Source organism: Entelurus aequoreus, linkage group LG05 (genome assembly GCF_033978785.1).
Source record: "Entelurus aequoreus isolate RoL-2023_Sb linkage group LG05, RoL_Eaeq_v1.1, whole genome shotgun sequence".
In the NCBI taxonomy this organism is placed as follows: Eukaryota; Metazoa; Chordata; class Actinopteri; order Syngnathiformes; family Syngnathidae; genus Entelurus; species Entelurus aequoreus.
Window position 1 is genome coordinate 34,192,178 of NC_084735.1, and position 27,229 is coordinate 34,219,406.

Sequence of the window (27,229 nt, forward strand, 5' to 3'; positions counted from 1 at the left end):
TAAGTGACAATTATAATAGCCAGTTTTTATGGGTCGACAAACTGTGCGTTTATATTATTTTCTGAAAAGTATAACAGTTGTATATTTAATTAAAATAACAAAATATATGGTGTTATACTTTTCGCTTTTCTACCTTCATAGTACTTAAAGCGCTTTGACGATATTTCCACATTTGCCCATTCACACACACATTCACACACTGATGGCGGGAGCTTGCCATGCAAGGCCCTAACCACGACCCATTAGGCGCAAGGGTGAAGTGTCTTGCTCAAGGACAATAACGGTCGTGGCTAGGATGGCGGAAGCTGGGGATCGAACCAGCAACCCTCAAGTTGCTGGTTCGTGGCTCGGGTAAAGAATACAGTATATATTTTTCAAAGTATATGTAAACATAATATGAACTATAAATCGTGTCTTTCTTATTGATCTAATAAATGATAAATGGGTTATACTTGTATAGCGCTTTTCTACCATCAAGGTACTCAAAGCGCTTTGACAGTATTTCCACATTTACCCATTCACACTGATGGCGGGAGCTGCCATGCAAGGCGCTAACCAGCAGCCATCAGAGGCAAAGGGTGAAGTGTCTTGCCCAAGGACACAACGGACGTGACTAGGAAGGTAGAAGGTGGGAATTGAACCCCAGTAACCAGCAACACTCCGATTGCTGGCACAGCCACTCTACCAACTTCGCCACTAATACTACAAAATATATGGTTTCCATCAATGTGGTAATGTCTTTGTTAGTATTTAAAAACAATAAAGAGTCCCAATAACAGCTAAATGTTTTGGGTTGAAGTGTTTTTTTATTATATAAAAAGGGATTGCGCTGAGCTACAAAAGATTCACTATTGGTTTCATAAATGTAACATTTTGCTAAATCAAAACTCACATAAGATTACGCTCCAGTACAATCTCTCATGTCACTTCACTGTCCACATTAAACAGATATTAACAATTTTGAGTATAGAATAAGTGGATCAACAGTTCTTCACGGCATCCTTAGCTTCACAATATATCTTTTTATGCTTTCTTTATAATTTACAAAAAAACAAGCAATTAGTCTAAATAGCTAGGAATGTGGAAGAAAATAGGAATGAAATAAAAGAACAGGTGGTTTAGCCAGTTTTAATTTTTTTTTTTAACACTTGGTTTTCCAAAAAAAAAATACAAAAGTGTTCTTAAACAGCCCAGTATGAAACCAGTCCAATGAGAGGTGACAGGAGTGTTTCTTTAAAAAGCATCCTCTGCATGTATAATTTCAACTGGCCTTACCATAAACACACTGTACTTACTAAAACAGATACGAGCAAAAATGTAAATATACAACAGCTGACCCAATATAATACATTTAAAAGTGTTTCTTTAAAAAGATTTAAAATGAGGCAAATAAAGAAGTCCCTGGGGTAAAAAACATGCAGAATTACAATCGTTCTCCTGAATTTAAGCACTATAGCTATCACATCATGAGACAGGTGTGCAGCCAAAAGGTGTTTCCATTCAGCAGAGGTTCACTGTGTTTACCGATTGTTTCATGAATGTTACAGAGTGTTGTCTCAAGATGAGCAGCAACTCGGTGGTCACACTCCCCCAATATTTGCATTCATTGTGAAGAAGTACATTATCATTTATAAAAATAGAAGCAATAGCTCTTGAAGAAACCCGTAAAACGTGGGATATTCTCCTAATAGGTTGTGTAAGGGAATAAAGACCCAAAAAAACTAAGAATTACAGTTGAATAAATAAAAAAATATCGCATAACACCCATATCAAATCCTGGGGGATTTGTTGGTGCTTGTCACGCTTTTCTTTGACCCGGCAGTGTTAATAAATGAGAGCTCCATCCCACATCCACTAGTTACATTTAGGTGAAAAAGTCACCTCCCAAAAATATCTAAAATATATTGACGTTTTGGAAAAAAAATGTGTTTCTGTGTGCGACAACACTGATTTTACAAACAATAAAAGAGCTCAATGCTGATGGCAAAGAGTAAAAAACACAGGAGGGAGACTTTCACAGTGTGAAAGCAATGTCGTCTGGGTCAGCACACCCTGGCCACTGAAGTGTTAGGGCAGCAGCAGTGAGCTTCCTGTCCGATCAAACTTTTTTCCTTTGGAAAGAGCTGCCACTTGTTTCATCAGCTCCCTGTTCTTGGTCTGTGGAAAGGTACAAAATAATTATGTTAAAACATGGACATCCTGGACTGCTTGCTACAGAGTGACCGTGCTACATCTCTCCAGGTGTTTGAGTGACAGGAAGAAAAGCTCTGACTTTTTTATAAATGGTTGATTTATATAGGCTAGTAAGGTAAAGTTTTGTACCTGACAAGTTTCGGCTACCTTACTAGCCTATATAAATCAACCATTTATAAATACACATTAGTAGGCTAAATGAACCTCTTCAACATAAAAGCTCTGACTTGCTTTGGGAGAATTGGTCTGGCTTTACGTGCTGGTTTGCAAGTAACAATGTATCGACACTTTTTAAAATACTTTTCTCAAGTTGAACATTACACCGGTGCTTCGATTTTTGTTAGTAATGCATTCCAAAAGGTCAGGCGAAAACCAAATACATTTTTTCAATTACAAATAATAAAACTCCAATCAATCCAGTCTAGACACAGACAAATATTAACACAAAACCATTTTTTTAATAGCAAATCATTAGTTTTACATGCAGAAAACAATGCAAATGAGTTACTCTGCAAATGGACCAGTTTGTAGTCCTAAAACAATAATTAATAAAACAAATTGATCGCACGATATATGAAAATGAACACGATAACTTTGCCGTCCTCGATAAAAGGTTACGTTGGTGTGTTTGTTTTTGTCGTGTCTCGCTTTCAAACAGGGTGAAAAAGGATTGAATTTATCATCACTCTCAGCATCTAAATGTGTTTATTCAATAGCAAAATTAAATGAACGGAGTAAACCCTCTTGTCGGTCATCCTCAATCTTTGTTTTGGTCAGTGCAGGCAGGAGCACTAGCTTGTAAATACAGAATGCACAGACAAAGAGCCTTGCTAGTCAGCATTCGTAGTGAGAAGCACCACACGTCAACAAAATGAGGAAAAAAATATGGTTGAAGGACAAATTGGAATATTTAGGCTTCAAAAGAGTGAGCAACATGAGCCCATCAACAGAGACAAACAAACAGGTATGCCCAATTTGTTGGAAAACAATACAACAAAAAAACAACAAAAACATGACCCAGAAAAAAACTTGACTTCAAGATGTTCAATATTTGTTTGAGTGCAATTTTTGCAACAGAGATAACATGGTTCATTTTATTTGTATTGTTTGTTAACCTCTTTAGGATTATTAAAAGTTACTGACCTTCCAATTACAATGTTAAAAAAAACAACTAATGATAAATCAAAATGTATTGCGTTTGAAAGAAACATTTGTATTATTGTCATTAGTGCTTAAATTGGCCTTAAAATAATGCTGACCATAATATCGTATACCGGCAAAATGTATTATCGAACCAGGCCTAGTAAGTTGTTAAATTTGGGGCAACAACTTACCTTGAATACCAGATCATACGAAAAGTGGTCAATCATACAAAAACCAATGTACTGTACAATGTAAATAGTTAAAATCAGTTCATTTCAACATGCTGTACAACTACATTGTTCTTTACTTTTCGCAGTTTATCTTTATGATGCTTTAGTAATCCATGACACCAAATATATTATATACATTGGTAAACAAAAGTGACATATACCTGTTGCTGTTCCATAGACTCTTTGTGTGCCTTCTCCATTTGGTTCATCTTGACTCTCATGTTGGACTCTTGATACTGAAAGTCAGCTTTCAGTTCTGTGAGCTAAAAACACATATTCCGGATCAGTTTCCAAACCCAAAACCAACAACCATTGGTGCTATTTGTGTGATCTGAAACCTTGCGTTCCTTCTCTAGTATGGTCTGATCCTTCTGTTGCAGCAGTCTCTTCAGTGACATCACCTCTTCTTTCAGTTGGCTGATGAGAATGAAGTTGTCGGTTCCCCCTGAATCCATGGACTGGGTAATGGAACTACTGCTTGGGGAACAGATAGTCGAGGTGGTCCGTTAACACTAGGACAGACGCAAAAATTTTGCCCGACATCATTATCATACCTGTCACCGTTTGATGGCTTCATCTCCAGTTTTGGTTTCTTCTTTGGAGTCTCTTTTTGGATCGAAGACGATTTATGGCTGGAAATAGTGGAAAATCAAAAATGGTCCTAAGGGTCAAACAAATACTTGACTTGTTCTTTACCTCTGCTTCCACAATCCTTGCTCTTGCTCAGGACTCAAGCTCCCACTTAGTCTGCCAAAGAGAAGATACAATACTAAATCCAAATCATATGATAAATAAAAAAATAATCGTTACAGAGAACCACTAGGTAGGGTTGCGCTATATAGTCGATAAAAATGATATTAATTTGGCAGTCGATAGAGTTTTAATACTATCGTTATATTGTGATAATGCCAGTTGATGACAAATTTTAGCCCGTGTCCCGAAAATTTGACAGCGACAAGCCAACTAACGCATTCTCAATGCACCGTAGCACTTTTTCTAGTGGCTGACGTCCCTTCACAGTGCAAAGCCACTTCTAATTCAGTAATCCTCGCCTTTATGGCAGAAAATACAAGCGAAGAATGCTACACTGCACAAGTAGGAGGATATGCTAATGTGAAAAGAGGTGGGCGGCTCGATACCAATTATTGTATCAGAAATATGGATGATATAGTACAGTGATTAGATCGATATTTATTATTATCAAAAAATCTTTTGTCGTTTTTGTTATTGTTTACAAACTCAGGAAATAAGTCGCTGGGCACAGGACGGCTTTAAGGACATTAACTAATGGGTTATTTAAATTAAAGCCAATAATAGGAAATAATTTAAATATCTAATCGATATTGTTACACTGCCAAACAAAAACACAGATGCCAAACAACAGAATAATAAGTGCTTATTATATTTTAACAGAAGTGTAGATATAATAATGTTACAACAGAAAGTAACCAGTTTTTAACAGCAAATTAGCAAGTAGATGAATAACAGTTTTGAGAAAACAATACAACCGGAATGTATGCAGTACATTACCGGATACGTCAGCAGCTAATTAGGAACAGTTTTGAAATGGTAATATTACAATTTATATACCAAATAATATACTGTGATATACATCGTTATCGCAGGAAACTGCAATATATATATATATCACAATATATATTTTTGGCCATATCACCCATCCCTAGTGATGCCTGCCTCTCTGCAGGTTACTGGTATGTGAGAGTAACAGGAAAAAAAGCTCTGACTATGTTGAATTGTAATGGTTTGGCACCACTAGTTGCTTTTCATGTATACATCTCGAGCCCCCTTATATGAAAGTCTTTTTCCGATATTTTTCTAGGGAAAACAATTCTGTCTTACATTTGGGTCAATACAGTACTTTTGCCTACCTTTTAACAAAAAACCTCATGTTATACATGTATATAGTGTAAATAAAATACCATACAACTGAATGTGTTCCATATATGACTGTGGTCAACTGTATAAAGTAAGTGACGTACTTGTGGTGAGAGCTGCTGTGTCTGTGTTGGTGATGGTGATGATGATGATGATGATGCTGCTGCTGCCTGGACTGGTGGTCTTTCTCATTAAGCACAGACGAATTGGAGGAGCCAAAACCCTTCCTCTGCTCCTTGGTTTTCTGTAGGACGCGGCGGTAAGAAAGAGTGCAGAGCCAGCACAGCAGTTTCCCATCCACCTGTGGGACAAGACACGGTTATAAGATGCACTGTCACTTGAATGACATAGCGTTTGCCAGGTTTGTACCTTCCTCCTGCCTTCTTCCTTGCGGTCAAAAGCACACTGCTGCTTACACTGCTCACACGTCTGTGGCGGACCGTATTTCTTTTCTGAGTTTGTACAACGTTGGCACTTTGTCCCAATGAAAGCGGCAATGATGTTACAGTACTGGCATGGTTTGGGCTACAGAAAGAGACAATTAAAAAGTATTCACATAGATCGCAACTGATAAAACATGCACTATTCATCAACTCACCGTTCCAAATTGTTTGACGTTCTGGGCACATTTCTTGCAGATGGTATTTGTTTTACTGTCCAGAAACAAGCATGCCGAAAATGAATCATGCAGAAACAATACAGCACCATATCACAAATCATACATTCTAAGAATCCATGTGTCACCTTTCCTGCTGGAACTCAGATCTGCAGTATGTGCACTTCACTATTGGATGGGCAATGCGACACTCCTAAGGAAAGGGAATAACAGAGGAGAGATTATCCCTGCCTATCTTGTTCGAAGAGTTTTGGCCACAATCTAATGTAATTAACAATATATAACAATAAATGACCCATCCATTTTCAGGCCTCGATATTGGCTCCAGCACCCCCCCGCGAGCCCAAAAGGGACAAACGGTAGGAAATGGATGGATGGATATATAAGAATGTTGAAAGATGGCACCTGATGGTCATAAGACGTAACTGCACTTTTTGTCCATATAGATACAAATATTGTTCATCAATGAGATCTAGGGCTGCCAATTATGCCCAAAGTAATAATTAAGATTATTGTTATCAATATTGAAATCATGAATACTGATTGTTAGGAAAAGCAGTGTTGGGGTGTGAACGTAATACCATCATGTAATTTGTAATGTCTAATAAAAAGGCTATAGATAAACGTTATCCATATATCTAAAGACAAATATTTGTTTTTGTTTTATTCTTCAATAATATCAACTTGTCAGCTTTTTGTCATTACATCATGCATTTTTCTCTATTTTGACTTTTGTTTTAGATTTTAATTTATGTACATTCATATGTACATGTAGATGCTGTATTGGGACAGATCCATTAAGAGTTTGAGCAGAAATATGTCATATAGGAATTAACTATACACAATAAAACATTAACAAAATGCTGTGTCATATGAATGGTTTTTGAAGTAATACCTTTGTGACATGAAAAAAACACAAGTAATGTAAAAAAAAAACATGGCATTTAATTTTAGATATCAAAATAAAACACAAAGCAGTTTGGCTAATGAAGATGAAGTCTAATGAACAAGCTTTGTTAATTCTCCAACTCCCCTTTGTGGTTCAGTACAACAGTTTGGCCAACAAAAATAAAGACTGACACCTCGCACATCGAATACACAATCTTCGTTCAGTTCGATGAGATGACAAAACATTTTAGCCAGTATTGATGTTATTTGAACACTGATACCGTTTGCAGTTAAATAAAGGACCAGTGAAAATCCTAGTAAAAAAATTTAAGTCTTTATAAACAAGTTGTGACAACGTTCCCGACACATCGCCTGCTGCATGTTTTCTCCCCTCATTAACTCTCAGTCACAGCTGATGGACACTGTATTGAGAAAATAAAATGTTTTTGGAATACACAAGCACGGGGAGAACATGCAAACGGAGGTTCGAACTTGGATCTCCCAGCTCATAAGTTACCGGCAATGTATAATAGAAAATATGTTTATCACAGTGATTATAGTTTGTAATAGTATAGATCAGGAGTGTAAAACTTGTTTTCATTGAAGGTCACATCACTGTTATGGCTGCCATCAGAGGGCCGCTTGTAACAGTGAATAGTAATGAACAAGGATTTGCCTCATGATATTATTACACAATTGCCTATGCATATTATAATATTTATTGTTGTTTTTTTTAAACTTACCCTGTAAAAAAATATGTAGACTTTGCAGTAACAAAAACCTGGCATCTCAGTTGCCAGAATTTTACCAGAACGTTTTTTACAGCATGTTACAGTAAATTGAAAAGCTATATTTTTTCACAGTAAGATTCTGGTGACTGAGCATGAAGTTTTTTTTGGAATGTAAAATCTGTTAGTTTTTACATTATGTTACGGAAAATGGAAAAACGGTAACATGGTTTGGTTCTTTTTTTTAACCGTAAAATATATTGTCATTTTTACAGTGTACAATTTGATGGATAACTTTGAAATCATAAGTTAAGCAGATATTTAAGTATTTGTTTTCACAACTTTTTTTTGTGATGTATATTAATAGAGATAGGTAGAAAGTAAAAGTACTTTATTGGCTTACTTTTTACGTAATTATATTCAAGCTTACGCGGGCCATATAAAATAACATTGGACATGTACTTAGTATGATGCAGTTTAGTGCTACACCAGTGCATAAATTGACATACATAGTAATAAAGTTGTTAATAACTGAACACCTTTCCTGACATGACAATTTAAAATGATCACTTGTATTGAACCTCCTTGGATTGTGCGGATGTACCTAATGAAGTGGCCAGTGCGTGTAGGGTCGAAAACACTAGTTAACGATACTAGTTTCTTCACAGTAACTGATGTCAACACTGAAACGTGCTATGTATAATATGTAGAAAGCATGCTGCCATTTGTTCACGTGGCAGTGAAAAAAAAAACCGGTTTTCTATTTTTTGCTATTATGTAATCGAGCTGGTTTACTACGCATTAATAACAATTATTACGGTATACTTGCGATGATTTTTCTAACGATTTCCCACACTTGCTTACCTTGCAGAGCTGCTGGCCCTGCGAGAGCTCCTCGAACGGGTACCGCTGGTTACACTTTGTGCAGGCGTACAGCGCCGTTGTTGCCATTCTCGTCCAACTATTGTCACAGAGCTGAAGCAGTCCCGTGGTAAACCGAGCGGATTAACTACACCGTTACTTAAAGATACTAATTGGAACTAAGAATAAGCACACAATGTGACGGCAAACTATAACCTAGCCGATGCTAGCTAGCGAAGTAGAGGAAGCAGGTCGGCAGCCGAAGAACAATAAACTCTAAAAAAAAAAAAAAAAAGAGCTATTGCCGCTCAAGCACCACGTGACCAAACTGCTTCTGGTCGATTAATAATTATCTTCGAAGAAGAACACAGAGCTTGAATGTACGCGGGAATTATGTTGAATTTTAAGTGTTCTCCGAAATGTATTTTCCTGTTTTCCTTCAGTCTTTTTTTTGTATCGACGCCGTCGTCCTCATGTCAGCGGAAGTGACCGATGACGTCACTGGAAGACAGGAAGAAAAAAACAAGTCCGTCCCAACGTTGCCAAACGTACGATAATTATTTGAACGATGCCCTAACAATACTTGTAAACCTCCTAATATATGATGATTTACCTGTTCAATATATGGATATTGGCAAACAAAGGATACACCCACTGTTTACTCCGAGGTGGGTATTTTCTAACAGTGCTGTGTTCATTAACAATGTGTATTTAAAGGTAAAACTGCATTACAAGCTATACTATTCACAGTCTGTGGTACTCTTTTACAGTAGCAGAGTGTCCAATCTAAGCAACGTCGTCGTCAACTTGGGTATGTACGACATTTTTCTTCACAATACGATATGTAATTTCCTCATCTGGCAACACTCATACCTCCGCGGGATTCACATTTTTTAAAATACCCACAGCCAATCACATTCACGGATTTATACAACAACGCTCTTCGAACAACTAAGCGCTGTTTACTCAAGTTGTATCCTTCTCATGTAGCTAAATAAACACATTTTAAAATTAAAAAACAACCCTCCATACAAAAAGCACTTCTCAAACTTCCAGCTGCTAAATACAAATAACAAAAATAAACATTATGTAATACATATCTTTCCAGACTGATACTTTCTTATACACATAATGTATATTATATATATATATATATGTGTGTGTGTGTGTGTGTGTGTGTGTGTGTGTGTGTGTGTGTGTGTGTGTGTGTGTGTGTGTGTATATATATATACAACCTGTTTATAGCTTATAAATAAGAATGGAGTTATTTTTTACAAACAGGAAGTGAATGTACCATCTGTCAATAATAATTTCAATACACACTTGTGTTATTTTGTAAGAGCTAAAAAAAAAGCAGTATTGTAAAACTAAGCTTGCCTAATCAGTGTTTGAGTGGAAAACTGTCATTCTCTTCTAATTTGCAGTAAAAGGGACCTATATCAAATATGACGACACAGTATGAGCATCTTTAATTAATCATTTAATACAGTCTGACATTGCTCTTGCTTTAGGTATAAATTCTGCAAACAAGTTGGGTGTTAAAGGGCTTTCACCATTGCAGCCAACAACAAACTAATCGAAATGTAGCGGTAATATAAAATAACACAACATAAAAAAGAAGTTAAGTTATGGATGGATGGTAGGAGGGAATCTAATGGGTCAAAGGCAATGGTGACAAACAGACATTGCAATGTTATGTTACCAAAACCTTCAACAGCCACATTTAGTTTTTATTTTAGGTAAAAAGTAAAGGCACTACTAAATCTAACCTGAGCTAATGAGCGCTAGCATCTGTAGAGTTTTGCTTTCATTACAACTAACAGCATTTTATTATTGCAAGCTTTGAAATATGTAGTGGCAAGTTTTGAACACTACTTTGTAGTCACTTCTTAGCAAAAAAACAAAACAGAACAAAACAAAAGACATTTGTCTGTTTTAATTACAGTATTTGGGACAAGGCACATATTCATTTTGATTTAAAAACTGGACATCAATGCAAATTGTTAGTTGTATTACACGTTATTCTCTATATTTTAAAACAAAAGCTATTGACAGTATTTTTTCACACGTCCTTATAAGTAAGTCGCTCCACTCAACAACAAATGACAGTGTGTGATGCACGGGAACAGACAGAACATTGCTAAGACTGAAATACATGTGTAAGCTTTGACATAAATAATGTTGATCAGAAAAGAATAACTAAACAACTCTGAAACCACTCAACCAGAGGAATACCTTAAATTACACATAATGGACTATATATATATATATATATATATATATATATATATATATATATATATATATATATATATATATATAATGTGTGTGTATACACTTATCCACACAGTATATATCTACATATATATGTATGTTTTATATATGTATATATTATGTACAAGTATATACAGTATGTGTGTATATATGTATATACACACACATGTATATTTTATATGTATATACACACATATGTATATTATATATATATATATATATATATATATATATATATATATATATATATATATATATATGTGTGTGTATGTATATATATGTGTGTGTATATATTTATATGTATATATATATATACACATATACTTTTGTATATACACACACATATACATATATTTATATGTATACACATACATACAGTATATATATATATACAGTACATATATTATATATATATATATATATATATATATATATATATATATATACACATATACTTTTGTATATACACACACATATACATATATTTATATGTATACACATACATACAGTATATATATATACAGTACATATATTATATATATATATATATATATATATATATATATATATATATATATATATATATATATATATATATATATATATATATATATATATATATATATATATATATATATATATATACACATACATACACATATACCGTAATTTCCGGACTATAAGCCGCACCTGACTATAAGCCGCGCCAGCTAAATTTAGGGGAAAATACAGATTGCTCCATATATAAGCCGCACCCGACTATAAGCCGCAGGGTTTTGATGTGTAATTACCGTAGTATATAAGGGTTCCTGCTACCACGGAGGGGATTGTCGGGACAGAGATGACTGTTTGGGAACGCAAAGCGTCCCATTTATTAACAATAAATCTTTCAATCATTCAATCAAACTTTCACATCTTTGACATGGCGAACAGCATTCGTGCAGAGTACAAATAATACAACGGTGCAAAGTAATACAAAGTGCTCGCCTGTACGTTATCAAAATAACCAGCCTACCGGTATATGAAAAGTCAGTCTTTAATCATTGTGTCATCGTCTTCCTCCTGCGTACTAAAACCACCAAAATCCTCTTCGTCGGTGTCGGAGAAGAACAGGCCGTAAATAAGCCGCACCGTTGTATAAGCCGCAGGGACCAGAACGAGGGGAAAAAGTAGCGGCTTATAGTCTGGAAATTACGGTACATACATACACATACACATATATATATATACACACATACATGTTTATAAATACATAATTGACCTCAAATAGACCCTCATGTAAGTTCAATAGCTTCAACAGTATTGCTTTATAAATAGGAGAATAGCAGTGTTCTTATATAGTGTGTATAGGGCATTACAGTGTTAAAGGGGAACCGCACTTTGTTAGGAATTTTGCCTATCTTTCACAATCATGAAAGACATGACGACGGATGTATTTTTTTAATGCATTCTAGCTTGTAAATAAACGTAAATAAATATCCGCTTATAGCGGAACCAATGAGAGGTCCTCTATTCCGCCCATAAAACCCAACAATTTTTCAAAAACCGCCAACAATACTCCATTTACATTTTGTGACTTGATTATTAACCAAGTATTAGTGATATTGTTATTTCAAGCGCTAACGCAGACAAACTGTTTATAGCGGCACTGTGATCACAAGCTTGTGTGTCAATGTTGACATGATCGACTGATCAGCTGCTTCCTCATTTCCTTGTTCGTCAAACTTTATTCTAGATCATAAATCATACCTCTCACCTGGATAGTAGAATGATAAAGACGTATTCCTACAAGTTGGTACACTTTGACAGCCAATTTTAGAACAGGAAATTGGAAGAATGACACGAAAAGACGCTTGGTACCATCCCCCTTTTCTTTGCGAGGATTATGAGTAATTTTTCATCTAAATGGGAATATATGAACATCCTAGTAGTCGGCATCCTAATGACAGCAGACCTTATATAGTACATTATGTTTTATTATGTTTGTTGGGTCTTATAAAGTCTGCATTGAGCAGTAATCAGTGATGTAGTGTAAAAAAAAAGCGACGTTTTTGAAATTAATGTGCTGCATATGCTTAAAATGATCAAAATATGTAAATATAAAATGTTATTATAAATGTGCCTGTTACTACATTACATATATACTTACAGTGTATATATATATATATACAACCTTAATGGAGGTGTTTGGATGTTTTTTAAGGGCTTTATAGGCAGTATTCAGAGGCTCCCATAGGCCCATTGTAAGCTGACTTTCTGATCACATTTATTTACTATTTAAAATGCATTGAAAAGAAATACATCCGTCATGTCTTTCATTATGATTTCGAACGATAGGCAAAATTCCCCAACTGCAATTCAGTGTTAAAGACACAAAACAAATATAATTTAGATGACATGAATTGATTACGTGAAAAACTTATTTGAGTGTTACCATTTAGTGGTCAATTGTACGGAATATGTACTGAACTGTGCAATCTACTAATACAATTTTCAATCAATCAATCAAACATCATCATCTAATTTGCATAATAGGCCATGATGACACATGTGCATGTAAATTTGTCTGCGGTAGAGACAGGTGACAAAAAACCCAAAATAAATGTGTTTGAAAATACTACTCAGCTTTCTTTTGTCGCTTCTTTTTGTGTTTTTTTTATGTCAAAGACTCACAGGCAAGACGGAGCTGCTTGTGAGGGCTGTGAGATGGGATGGTGGTCCACAGCAAGACCCGCTTCTCGTTGAGAAGAGCGATTGGTGATTTCATGTTAGATTCTCCAAAAGGGTCAAATTAGACCCGAAAAAGTTGCTAGATTTGTTGCTAGTCGCTTTTTGGGATAAACAATCTTCAGGGGTCAAAATACTTATTAAATAATATAGCATTAAAGGCAACACTTTTGTGTTACCTCCTTCCTGCTACGTCTTCTTACTCTCTGGCAGACCTGGTATGCATGAGGTGAGTTAAGAAGCAGAGCTATCTCAATTCATTAATGCCGGCAAAAAGGTAGTGCCAAATGTATTAGTGGCAAGCAACACTGCATAAATATGTTACAAGATTAATATTTTAGTATATCCAAAATCTAACAATACTGATCGGCGGTCAGTCAATATAATAAATGATGCTAAGTATTTGTAGATATTTGTACACACACCATTGGAAGCACACTTTTGAGTTTTACTAGATTATTAGGAAGACTTTAAACGCACTTTTTTACCCGAGAGACAGTTTGGTGCACAGGATTTGAAGTCATTTTATGAGGACTGTATGCCAACCTCTATCAGGCAGAAGTGTGGTCAAACGAAGGTCTGAACTGGGGTGATGGACCGCGTTGGGGAGCCCGCCCTATCAGAGGAAGAAGACGCTGAGCGATTGGTCACATCTCGCTGCAGCTCGTCCACTCTCTTCTGCAACTCTGCACGTTTGGCTAGCAGTTCCTTGTAGCGCTGATGAACAGGTTCCTGGAATAAATATAGTACTGTACAGAAGGTCCAGAAAATATATAAAATGAAGATACAAAGCCACTGCTTACCTGAGGCCTCATGCGAGGGTTCCAACGTATGTAGTAGCCTACCCAGAGCTCCAGGTGGCGCAAGCTGACTACAGGGAACAGCACATGGTTGGAGAAGTTCACATACAAAGGATTGCTGAACTCCTCCAGCTGACTGTTGATGTACGACCACAAAGACACCGTCCTCTTTGGAACCTCCTGTAAAGCAGGCATTCATTTGGTTTTAGTTGGTACAAAATAATAAGGGACTGAAAACACATACTTCCTTCATCCTCTGTTGTTCGCTGTTACACAGGAATGTCCCAAACAGGCAGCTGTACAGATGGTCCAAGATGGTCACCAGAAAGTATTCGTTAAACTCAAAAGCTGCAGGAAACTAATGAAAGCAGTCGTGTTAGAAATATTGAAATAAAGTTGAAGTCGTCCCTTGCTACGTTGTGCTTCAAATGTTGCGGCTTCACTAAATTGCACTTTTTTTTTTAAGCATTTTCCGTTTTTTGGTCTAAATTATGTGGGAATTTAAAGTTTTATTTATGTATTATATACATTACATTGCAGTATTTGCCTTATTTTGTATTAGTATTATGTTGTGGTGATTGATAAAGATATTCACAAAGCACTACTTCCATTTCCATTTTAAGGGTGAACTCTGCAATGTAAACAACACAGCGCTAATCTAAGTGCAAGTTTATCTTTACCGCGAAAATCTAAAATTGACCACCTTTTGGCAGAACAAACATTTTTCATCCTTGACGCTTGCCTCATTAATAATATATCGCCATATTGGTGAGACTTTCATGCGAGCGATGTTGAAACGACAACAGCTGGACGTAGCTTCGGACATTTGGCGTTTCACCTCAGGCTAACTGAAACTGCTATCAGCAATCAACAGTTGTCCGGCCAAAGTGGAGATGAACTCTTTGGATACACTTCATCTTTGACATCGATAACACAGCTTTGGTTTGAACGAAGTGGAACGACAACGCAGATAGATACGCAATGCTAACACTGAATGCCAACATCAAGGCTAACTATCGTAGCTGCGAGTGTCAAGTTGACTAAGTTTTTTCAGAACAACACATGTCCGTAGTTTCAGAACATCAATACCCAATTCTAATAGCGGAAATACCTAACATGTGCCGAAGTATTTTCCATCGTGGCCGTGTTGTAGTGGCTGGGTGATGGCCATAGCAATGACTCTTGGAGGATCCATCCTCCAGGCTACCAGTAGGTACAATAATCTATAACAGAACAAACTAAAGGCCACTATAATGGTTGAAAGAAGTTTAAATATGGGTGTTATTTCATGTTCAGAGGGCTCTTATTAAAGTTACAAAATGTATTCAGAAAGTTGTAAGCGTTTTTTAATGCTCCAACTATGAAAATATTTGATTTATCAGTAATAATCCTGCTTCAAATCCCAATTAACTGCGTTAAACGAGGGACGACTGTATACCAAAATGTATCCCGAGCAACTTATTTGCTTTACCTGGTGAGTCAACTGCCAGACACAGTCAATGAACTGAATGAAAACAGGTGAGCGATCTGCATCTGTGTGGTTCTTATCGCCATGGCCGATACGCTGGGAAAAAAAAGAGAGTTGGTGATTCCATAGAAAATGGGCTATCTTGATTTTTAAAGTAAATGATTTTATATAATTGTAAATGCTTTGAAGTGGGAAAGGGGTAGGATTAAATACGCTTTGCTTCTTCCTACTCCTTTTCGGGCATGATGTAAATGAAATGATATGAAATTGTGTGATGTATTATGATGTAAATGTGTTCATGTTCGAAATAAACTAAAAGAAAGAAAGAAAGAAAGTAATGGTCCAAAAGTAAGGGGGTAAAAAGAGAATACCAGCTGAAAGCGGTGGCCAAAGCTCAGCCATTCCTTCTCGAGCAACACCTGGAATCCGCGAATGGTGCGGTAGTAACCGTCCAGCATGAGCATGGCCAATGAGGTCAGTTGTGCCGTTCGGTCCCAGCCGTCACTGCAGTGCACCACCACAGACGTTTTGCCGGATTCTACCTTGTCTGCAATACGCAGTGCGCCTGCGAGAATCAACTACAAACCCAAAACACTGTCAACGCTGAAGAAATACAGGACTGTCTCAGAAAATTTGAATATTGTGATAAAGTTCTTTATTTTCTGTAATGCAATTAAAAAAACAAAAATGTCATACATTCTGGATTCATTACACATCAACTGAAATATTGCAAGCCTTTTATTATTTTAATATTGCTGATTATGGCATACAGCTTAAGAAAACTCAAAAATCAGATCTCAAAAAATTTGAATATTTCCTCAGACCAAGTAAAAAAAAAAGATTTATAACAGCAAAACAAAATCAAACATTTGAAAATGTCAATTAATGCACTCAGTACTTGTACAATATAATCATATTTTATAATAATTTTGCACGGATTACTGCATCAATGCGGCGTGGCATGGAGGCAATCAGCCTGTGGCATTGCTGAGGTGTTATTGATGCCCAGGATGCTTCAATAGCGGCCTTTAGCTCATTTGCATTATTGGGTCTAGTGTCTTTCAGATTCTTCTTCACAATACCCCACAAATTTTCTATGGGGTTCAGGTAAGGGGAGTTGGCAGGCCAATCGAGGACAGTAATGCCATGGTCAGTACACCAGTTACTGGTGGTTTTGGCACTGTGGGCAGGTGCCAGATCATGCTGGAAAATGAAATCATAATCTCCATAGAGCTTTTCAACAGATGGAAGCATGTAGTGCTCTAAAATCTCTTGGTACACAGCTGCATTGACTCTGGACTTGATGAAACACAGTGGACCAACACCAGCAGCTGACATGGCTCCCCAAACCATTGCTGACTGTGGGAACTTCACACTGGATTTCAAGCAACTTGGATTTTGCTCCTCTCCAGCCTTCCTCCAGACTCTAGCGCCTTGACTTCCAAATGAAATACAAAACTTGCTTTCGTCTGAAAACAGGACTCTGGACCACTCTGCAATTGTCCAGTGCTTCTTTTCCATAGCCTAAGTCAGACGCTTCTAGAGATTTTGAGCACTACATGCTTCCATCTGTTGAAAAGCTCTATGGAGATGATGATTTCATTTTCCAGCATGATCTGGCACCTGCCTACAGTGTCAAAACCACCAGTAACTGGTGGACTGACCATGGCATTACTGTCCTCTATTGGCCTGCCAACTCCTCTGACCTGAACCTCATAGATAATTTGTGGGGTATTGTGAAGAAGAAGCTGAAAGACACCAGACCCAATAATGCAAATGAGCTAAAGGCCGCTATTGAAGCATCCTGGGCATCCATAACACCTCAGCAATGCCACAGGCTGATTGCTTCCATGCCACGCCACATTGATGCAGTAATCCGTGCAAAAGGATTCCCAACCAAGTACTGAGTGCATTAATTGACATTTTCAAATGTTTGATTTTGTTTTGCTGATATACCGTATATATATATTTTTTTACTTGGTCTGAGGAAATATTCTAATTTTTTTAGATCTGATTTTTGAGTTTTCTTAAGCTGTATGCAATAATCAGCAATATTAAAAAAATAAAAGGCTTGCAATATTTCAGTTGATGTGTAATGAATCCAGAATGTATGACATTTTTGTTTTTTTAATTGCATTACAGAAAATAAAGAACTTTATCACAATATTCTAATTTTCTGAGACAGTCCTGTATATGTAGCAGGTTTCATTATTATTCGACTCACCTTGATGTGCTCAAGCCAGTGGGTGGACTCCAGATTGGAAAGCCAGTGAGAATCCTCAATGTTGGGGTAAACAATATCCTTCAGCTTGCGGAGTGACTCTCTCATTACATGGATGTTGTGAATATCCAAAAACACTAACTCTGCATTTTGATAAGCGTCCTCGCTTTCATACCCGCCACCTTTCATCTAAGTAACAAAAACATTTGTTTAGTATGAGTGTGTACCGTTGGTTCCAACCTCCATGTTTACAATAGAGTAACCTTGTTAGCAGCAGCATTGACACTGGGCCTAGCATCAAAAATGAAGAGTTTATGTGACTGGGCGTTGGCATCCATAATTGTTTGCAGGTATTTTTCATCCTCCTTGCTACGCTTGCCGTTTACTCCAACCATGGGCTGACTGCAGCGTGTAACGGTTGCCTGACTCTCTGGATGAATCCATGACAGCACCTACACACAGAGCATAAGTATACAGTATATGGGTTCAAGTGCAAGATGACCCCCAAAAATAGCTGAACCAAGAAATATGATAATTTACTTACAGGCATCCTTCCCTTTGCTCGGAAGGCCGCTACCCGCTTCAGCTCCTCATCAGGAATGTTGACGGGGACTACCAGAGTTGATGGATAGGTGTCGCACAGCTCGTAATGATCGTTCACTTTTGTAACCCTCCAACTTTCATTGGGAATTCCCTATCAGAGACACAAGTATACAACTTTATAAATGGTAAATGGATTATACTTGTATAGCGCTTTTCTACCTTCAAGGTTTTCAAAGCGCTTTGACACTATTTCTACATTCACCCATTCATACACACATTCACACACTGATGGTGGGAGCTGCCATGCAAGGCCCTAACCACGACCCATCAGGAGCAAGGGTGAAGTGTCTTGCCCAAGGACACAACAGACGTGACTAGGATGGCAGAAGCTAAGATAAAATTTGGAACTCTCAAGTTGCTGGCACGGCCACTCTACACCCGAGCCACACCGTCCCAGTGTTGCGCTTAGCAACATTTACTTCCTTTTTTTTTTTTTTAAATCTAATTTGTTTCATTAACCTATGTTGAGCCAATGTACATATTTTACATTAAAAAAATCTTGCAACCCCATAAAAATGTGAATATACAAAAGTAATCATTATGTACCTTCTGCCATTTAGTGGAAGGGCATTTAATTTCTTGCAGCACACCTGATCATCTCTTAGGACACACTAGTGTGCTGTGGCACAGTGGTTGGGTATCACTGCTCTAATTGACCTTTTAACTAAACAAAGTGAACCACATCAATTTGAATTTCCAATGCCAAAATATGTAAAGGGAAGTTAAAAAGCTGATCCATACTGTACCACAGATTGCTGTCCTTCTGAGGTACCAAATGCTGTATATTGGTACCTTAAAGACGGTGCTACAGTTGGCACATGAGCGTGGACATACTAAAGTCTGTTGATAGATTAACAGAGAATTTGACAATTGTCTACCTCTTTAACCAACCTGTTCTACTACTGTTATCAGTTTTAAAGGATTTCGAAAAGAACATGATTTATTAATGCCTTTTGACATATCAGGGCCATTTAAAGATTACTTCACATGAAATTATTACATATGGCACCTTTAATGTTGGCATTTGTGAGAGTTGCACCCTGTGACGCTCCAGCCCTCTCGACTGCTAATGTAGCGTGACTGACAGCTACTGGTGATTTTAGGTTACTACATATTCAAAATGACACTTGCAAATATGGCAAATATATAAACACTGTACCCTGTATTTGAACCATGAATAATGACTCTCTATTTCTATAACAAATACAAGACATATAGCAATGTTTAAACTCGCTCTTAACATGAGTTGGGTCAAAGAAATAGGCTGTTTGTTGAGCTTTAACCGGCTTAATGTGCCACACCTTCATTATTAGGCATCTACATGTATAAGGCTTTTATTTTTTGTGGCTCCGGACAGATGTGTTTTTTAGGGTAAATCTATTAAAAATTTTGGATTGCCGACCCCGGTTTAGTGTCTCTCAACTTTTACTTTCTAAGAAGCAGTGTCCTACACCGTGACTTTTTTGAATATCAGTTTACAAAATGCTGTTTCCCAAAAAAATAACTCACATTTTAACTTTTAAGAACGTAAATACCACACAAATTAACGTTTAGCTTCACTGGCTTCTCCTTTTCTGGGTGATGGTAGCTAAATCAAGTAGCTTTGGTGAGAAGCAGGTGCTTCCCCTCGGCACGGTGCGCCTTGACCGAGTCTGTTTTGGCTTGGAACTCTCGAGACAAAAATCCACAGAGGTTATGTTTTCGCCAGGGATTGTTAGTCTGTTTGTTAGCAACATAACTTAAAAGGTTACAGACAGATTTTGAAAAAAAACTATTCTTCTTATTTACTACTAAGTGGAACGCACTTTACTTCCTGCTTCCTCTTTCTCCTCCTTTTTTTGGCACTCCACGCCCCCACATTGTGGTCCCACGCTGCGTAGAGGATTCTGGGAGATGGATTTATTTTCAGACCCACCATAGCAAAAGTGCCCAAAAAAAACAACTACACTCATCAAGTTTTCGTTAGATATCGTCGCGGCGTTATTGTGAAGATTTTGAAACCGCAATCCTGTGGTATCTACAATTCTGTTACATTCCTACTGCAAACTCATACAATCAGGCTGTGGTGTTCCAAACAAAATTGTGAATGGCAGTAAGATGAATCAACGGCCAAAAGTAATCAGGATTAAATACCTGTCTTTTGTATTCAGAGACTGCGTCATACACCTTCCATCCATTCTCAGGAAACACTTGTCCATACTCAAAGGCAAATATTTTCTGTGGGTAGTGGGAGAGAAATGTATCAGCTGGTTGGTGGCGACAAGCAACAAGAGCCAGCATGGCAGATGTATGCCTCACTCACCAGCCCGTTGGAAACAGGATACGCAAATTTCATCAACACCTCAAAAATTGACTTCCGGAGCGTGTCATCCATTTGTTTGTGAGCAAATCGCAAATTGCGAATATCCTGTGAAGACGCAGAGCAAGCAGGTCATGGTCATGCACAGAGCTCAACAGTAGAGAACAAACATAGGCTTCATATCTAGTACCTGGTATGTTGTCATATTAGACAGGAAACCGTTTTGTAAGCCACGTTTACAAAAGGCAATCGATACTTTGCACCATCCAACACTTTCTTGTATTGTGATTTATATTCCTTGACTAGCCAACAACTCGCACACCACGTTCCGACTGACCTTACACACTAGTCCATAGGATACGTCACCGCGGCTTGACGCACTGCCAATCTTCTCAATACGACTCACGACCCCAAGAGGCAAATCCAACACAAAAGAGGGATCCTGTAAATTGACTGTGCGTTAACATAAAAAAAATATATTTGTCTAGAACTTTAGACAACATCTCCTATGTGGTGGAACTGGAATACAAAGTTGTACCCTGTCCATGCATTTGAAGAACAGTCTGTAGTTGGTAACTGTGACAATTCCACGCAGTGCTCCAGTGAAAGGACAAAAATAGGTGACGTCTTGAGCTGTAACATGAAATGAAAACCGTCTGAGACAAACCTGATAATTCCAAAACAAGTTTGCAACTAAACACATACCCATATCTTGCACAGTCTCATTTGGAAGTAGCAGTGGTTCCCCTTTATCGGAATCTCCAAGAACCTATATTATGAAACATGAAAATCAGTCATGAAGAAGACATTTGTTTAGGTAACAAACACATAATTTAGGGCCTGTATGAATATACCTTTGTATGAGTTTTGGGCTTTACCTTAAAAAAAGATAAAAAATGTTGCATGTTAGTCCTGAGTTAATTAATTTACTTGTTACTCGTTTTATACTATACTTACCCTGATCTCTGGGGAGAACTCTGCAGCCACAGAGTCAGAGGAAAGGGCAGAAGGGGGTTTAGACTGTGCCGAACGGTCAGAGCGAGAAGTGGAAGAGCTGTTGAGGGATAATATAGAATAAATATATGAACAACAGGCAAATACTTGAAGTATATTTTTTCCATCTGTCCATTAATTTTCTATCGTTTTCTTGTCCTCACTGGAGTCACCGCTAAGCTGGAGCATATTTCTGTAGACTTCAGACACCATTTAAGCACAGGGAACACAGAGCTTAAAAACAAACCGGCATTCACACTCAAAATCACACCAATTGACAATTTGCGGTTCCAGATTAACCTAACATGTACTGTATGTATGTTTTGGGGATGTGTGAAAAAGGCAGAATACCCGGGAAAAATCCACGAATGCACAAGGATAACATGCACGTGTGATAGATGGCAACTTGTTAACCTTGCGGAGCTGCCATCAATTATTGTGTGAGCTTAAAAGAGGTCAATATGAATAAGCACTAAATGTATTTTACCATCCTTTGGTGAGACAAAAAACAACAACTTGGCGGGTCAGATTTGGCAAAAAATACACTGGTACCTCAATTATTGTACTACTACTAGACTAGATCTGACCAATCTAAGTCTAAGACTAGATCTGACCAATCTAAGTCTAAAACTGGATCTGGCCAATTTAAGTGTATGAACTGATGAAGCCTACTTGAACGAGAGGCGAAACGTCTTCCAAGACAAACCAAACAGTCCAGTTACGATCCATTGAATGCCCTGAGAATTTGTACACTAAGTTGTTTTGTCAAAAATGATTGTGCTTAACAGAATTTTTTCGTACACTGTCTCGGTTATCACTCAGCCAAAACATTGCCATAGTCTGTTTTCCCACACATCATTATGTTAAATGAGTATGGGATAAAATGTGTCTTTTTTGCAATCAAACAACAATTGATTTGTAAACAAAAATAATGCATTTGAAACAACAACAAAAATTTGAAAATTAATAATGGATTTAGAATTTAAGAAAAGGATTTGCAAACAAAACTAATTTTTCAACCAAAATACTTGTTTTGTTTACAATTTTTTTTTTTCTCTTTAACAAAAAGTTTTGTTCACGCTTTATTTTATGTTTTGGTAGCATACCCTTTATTGGTTATGAATCAACTTCAAGCTTGTGGGCAGGCCCTACTCCAATCAATATTATTGATTGGACATATTTTTGGTCAGTCTGGAATGATGGCGTGACGACTGACGATTACATTTACCCTCACAAGATTAGGAGGGTATTTTTTCCCTCCAATGGCTAGTAATACGAATCAAATTGAAGTTTACAGTATGTATTTGTTATACAAAGTCAATCACTGAAAATGTGTGACAATCTGTACTACAAAGATGTATAATAACCTTATTAGTCAAGTCAGGATTTTCCCGCCTTGTCATGAGCGCATTTGTGTAAAAGGGGTGGAATTAGCAGCAGATGACCAACACAACAGAAATACACATTTATAGTAGCTAAATGCAGGAGTGAAGGCTATTGATCTGTCTGTCCCAAGATGTGGTCATGCAGCAACTCACTGTTTTTATGGGTCTTCAATTTATTTTATTTGTATTTCTATATCTGAGTTTGTGTATTTTATTGTGCTGTTTATGTCTGATGTTGGTGCTGTATTACTTTCCTGTTTTTTATGGACCTTGGTGTATACCATAAAACTGCTGGGGACTACAGATGGAAATTTGCCTTTGGCTACAATCTGGCAAATCTACATTTTATACGTTCTTTGATGTGCATTGTCCCATGTAACAAACCACTAACAGTAATCTGGGAAGCACAGGGATATTAAAGTAGCAAGTAAAAGGTTTCGCCCGAACCTGGTAAATACTTGCTTTTATTTTTTCTATTTTTCAGTACTATTTGAGCCGATCTCCCAAGACAGCCAATGAATGGTGATGTCACTGTGTGGTATTATTTAAACGTATTTCCCGTTACCAGGTAGCGCCAATGCATAAGTGATGTATCCCGCTAAAAGTTTGACCAACTTCTACTACTGCATATCCCGACTTAGTCTGCAAATTTATACTGGATGAAGAGAAATCCTGCTTCATGACACATGCCCCTAATCTTCTGAGGGCAGAAATAATTAATAGACACGCCATCATGGGAGATTGGCCAATAGTAAGGCTTCCAACATATTGTTCAGGAGGATTGAAGCTGATTTGTAACAAAAAAAGGAGGTCCAACCAATACTTAAAGAAACACAAACAAAGCTGAAGAAAATACAAGTGAAACTTGTTTTTGATGAGAAAAAAAAAAGAATTTGTAAGCAAAACTTATATTTTGGTTGAAAAATCAGTTTTGTTTGCAAAAAATGTTTTTAATTTTAAATCCAACCAAAAAAATGTTTTGTAACCAAAGATAATGCTCTGCAACCAAAACTTAAATAAATGCAACCAAAACATATTGTTTTATGAGAATGTTTTCTATTTTGGTAAAAAAAAAAAAAGAAAGTTTATTATATTATTTTTGTTTGCAAAACTTTTTTTTATTTCTAATCTCAAATTTTTGTTTCCTAATTATTTTTTTTACATTTCCAATCCATTACTATTGTTGATTGCATAAAAAGACACATTTCTCTCCATAAATGTGTGCCTGAACAAATAATCCAACGCCTTGGTTACTCAGTCTTTGGCTAAGATCACACTGCATGGTAAGAGGTCCGATTCTGATTTTTTTTTGTCAAATCCGATCTTTTTACGTAGTCTTTGACATTAAAAAAAAAGCTATGTCTAATGTTATGTAACTGATTTTTTTGCATTTAAATATTGTGGACTTTATTTTTTTACATCAAATTATGCGGACAAATTCATTGAATAAAAATGTGTGCGCTAACATGTGTTTAAAAATGTAGTTTGTTAAAATTCACCTTGTTACAATACAGTGTTTTAAAATTTTGTGTAAAAAATGCAGTGTTTTAAAATTCAGTGTAAAAACATTCAGTGAAAAAAAAATTATTGCAGAAATGATTTGTTGCTTCATAACTCTATTCAGGTAATTTAAGATTGAAACAACTATTTTAACAAACTGAATTTTTAAACACATTTTGCTCACACATTTTTATTAAATGAAATTGTCAGCATAATTTGATCTAACACAATTCGGTTCACAAAATTAAAACACAAAAAAATCAGTTAGTGTAAAAACAAAAGCTTTTGTGTCAGGGACACAAGTTAACCTCATCCACACAATTTTCACAAGACTTTTGGGTGTGTTTTAATATACCATTTATTGTAAACACAAATGGAAAAATAATTCAAAGAAATGCATTATAGGGGGTATGTTTGCTGTTTGTGTGGCTGTGTGTTAGAAGGTAGGACAGACTGCTGTATACACAAGGCTACACCCAAACATGAATGGTGCTTACCGTTATATATTTGCTTTGCTTTACAAAAAATGTCAACAATTTAGATGAGTTACAGCTATTGTGAGAAGACAAAGCACAGATAGCACATATACCAGTGGCTTTTTTGGACTATTTTCACTTTCATACATAACATGTAAACTGTCACAGCTTCCCGATGTTTGCAATAGGAAGCCTTCAAATACAGTGGTAACTTCTAGCACTTGCGGTTTTAATTACTTCTGAAGACCTTTGGAGTTCATTTGTGACAAGAGGTGCAGCCTAACGTTTCATAAAATTAATATATAAATAACAACATCTTAGTTTCAAAACTTTTAGCTAGCTTAAAAAGCTACCTGGACAATGATTCGACACTCGGTTGTCGAGAAGAGGATTGCTTCGAGCCCAAACTGTCGATGCTGCCGGACTTCTCCATGTTGTTCGGCTCAAACTTCTCCTCTGTCGATATTAGACAACCCAAGTCTGTAATGGAGACCTGTGTATGCTCTGGAAAATATGTCTAATCCTCCGCCAAGAGTATTTTAAATCCCCTACCACAAAAGGAAGCTGCCATCTTTTCCCAGCAGCCTCCGTCCTAACAGTGTGTTTACAGGGAAGTTGAACAACGCTCTCTGTCGGTGGAGAGGGGGCATGGACGTCAGGAAAGACTATATGTTAAAAAAAAAACTTTCTTTTTTAAAAAATCACAATATCCCTTCTTTTTCGTCTTAAATTCTACATCTTCCTAATATGCTTGAATTCAACAATAATAATTATAGTTCATATACTTGACCTGCATGAGGGTGAACTTTGCACATTACAAATCGGTGTGGTTAGCACAACCAAAATACAACACAGTTTTTCGGCATTTTGGAGGCAGAATGACGGGTTTAACCAGCGTAGGTCGACAGGTTAAAGAGTAATGGCAACGGTTTGTTGTCAACGCCAGTCTGGTTGCTATGGCTCGAAGAACCCGTATGTAGCTCAGTTGCCCGGATGTCGGCCCTCACCCTATGGGTGAGGGCGGACCCACGTCACTTCCGCCTACCAATCACCTAGCAACCGGGAATTCGTTGAAAACAAACCAGCTCACAGCGAACACAGCATTGACAGAAAAAGCATTTAACGAGCGTTGTGGCTTGGAAGTCGGCGTTAAATCCTTCATTTACGCATTTTTACTTATTCGCATATCGTGTGAAAAAACGAAAATGTATTATTTGCGCCAGACTCGTCTCAGTGAACTTTAAAGCTTCTCAGGCTTAGCTTAGTTTGCAAGTTAGCTTAGCCTGCGCGCTATAAGAAAGAGACGCGGAAGTTATCAACAACTTTGTGTGAACACGCCGTACTTGTTGGAGCCCACGTCGAAGAAGAAGCGCTTGTTGTCCACAGTCGTCGACGAGCCCTCCGGCAGCTCCGCGGGCTCCTCGTCCACGCCGTAATCGTCAATAAGTTTGGCCAAAGCGTCGCGGAACTCGATAAGTCCCTGCGCCGGGAGCGCGATGGTCTGACCCCAAGCCGGGCCCCCTGTTCACGGTCTGCGGGTGTTGTGCCTGAAAACGCACCCCTGCCATAGAATGCACCCCCTGACGCGGGAGCGCGCTTACATCACTCGTCTCGAAAAGTATATCTAAACTCGGCTGTAGTCACCGAAGTGGCTGAAATCGTCTCTTTTAAATCGCCTCTTTCGGCATAAAAAAGTACATAAAGTGAAATAATCCAAGTTTTCTTTACTTTTGGATGGATTAAAAATTGTGAGCCTTTAATGATTTCGCCGTCATTCAAGTGGCTGAAATCGCCTCTTTCGGCATAAAAAAGTACATAAAGTGAAATAATCCACGTATTCTTTACTTGTGGATGGATTAAAAATTGTGAGCCTTTAATGATTTCGCCGTCATTCAAGTGGCTGAAATCGCCTCTTTCGGCATAAAAAA

At 37.2% G+C, this 27,229-nt stretch overlaps 2 protein-coding genes across 6 annotated transcripts; both read right to left on the reverse strand.

The window, feature by feature from the left end:
• Positions 1-1,112: 1,112 nt before the first annotated feature.
• LOC133650559 (protein FAM76B-like) lies at positions 1,113-8,811 on the reverse strand. Of its 2 annotated transcripts, none has more exons than XM_062047931.1 (10): positions 8,559-8,811; positions 6,207-6,271; positions 6,061-6,115; positions 5,832-5,987; positions 5,567-5,763; positions 4,263-4,313; positions 4,121-4,198; positions 3,905-4,043; positions 3,728-3,829; positions 1,113-2,157 (listed from the first exon to the last, which is right to left on the reverse strand). In XM_062047931.1, the coding sequence occupies exons 1-10, from the start codon at positions 8,643-8,645 to the stop codon at positions 2,068-2,070; spliced, it is 1,020 nt and encodes a 339-aa protein (XP_061903915.1). In that variant the 5' UTR covers positions 8,646-8,811; the 3' UTR covers positions 1,113-2,067. The 2 variants fall into 2 exon arrangements, with proteins under 2 accessions (XP_061903915.1, XP_061903916.1); XM_062047932.1 differs by having other exon boundaries at positions 3,905-4,040; positions 8,559-8,805.
• LOC133650558 (myotubularin-related protein 2-like) lies at positions 6,061-25,953 on the reverse strand. 4 transcript variants are annotated; one of them, XR_009826242.1, is made up of 18 exons: positions 25,655-25,953; positions 21,905-22,001; positions 21,802-21,825; positions 21,653-21,716; positions 21,486-21,580; positions 21,285-21,389; positions 20,951-21,055; positions 20,782-20,865; positions 18,590-18,739; positions 18,309-18,497; positions 18,049-18,234; positions 16,196-16,402; positions 15,828-15,920; positions 14,601-14,714; positions 14,360-14,536; positions 14,103-14,288; positions 6,207-6,271; positions 6,061-6,115 (listed from the first exon to the last, which is right to left on the reverse strand). XR_009826242.1 is itself a non-coding variant. In XM_062047929.1 (17 exons), exons 1-16 carry the CDS (start codon positions 25,732-25,734, stop codon positions 14,124-14,126), a joined length of 1,935 nt encoding a protein of 644 aa, XP_061903913.1. In that variant the 5' UTR covers positions 25,735-25,953; the 3' UTR covers positions 8,845-9,056; positions 14,103-14,123. The 4 variants fall into 4 exon arrangements, 3 of the variants coding, with proteins under 3 accessions (XP_061903913.1, XP_061903912.1, XP_061903914.1); XM_062047929.1 differs by lacking the exons at positions 6,061-6,115; positions 6,207-6,271 and adding an exon at positions 8,845-9,056; XM_062047928.1 differs by lacking the exons at positions 6,061-6,115; positions 6,207-6,271 and having other exon boundaries at positions 11,672-14,288.
• Between the last annotated feature and the right edge of the window lie 1,276 nt (positions 25,954-27,229).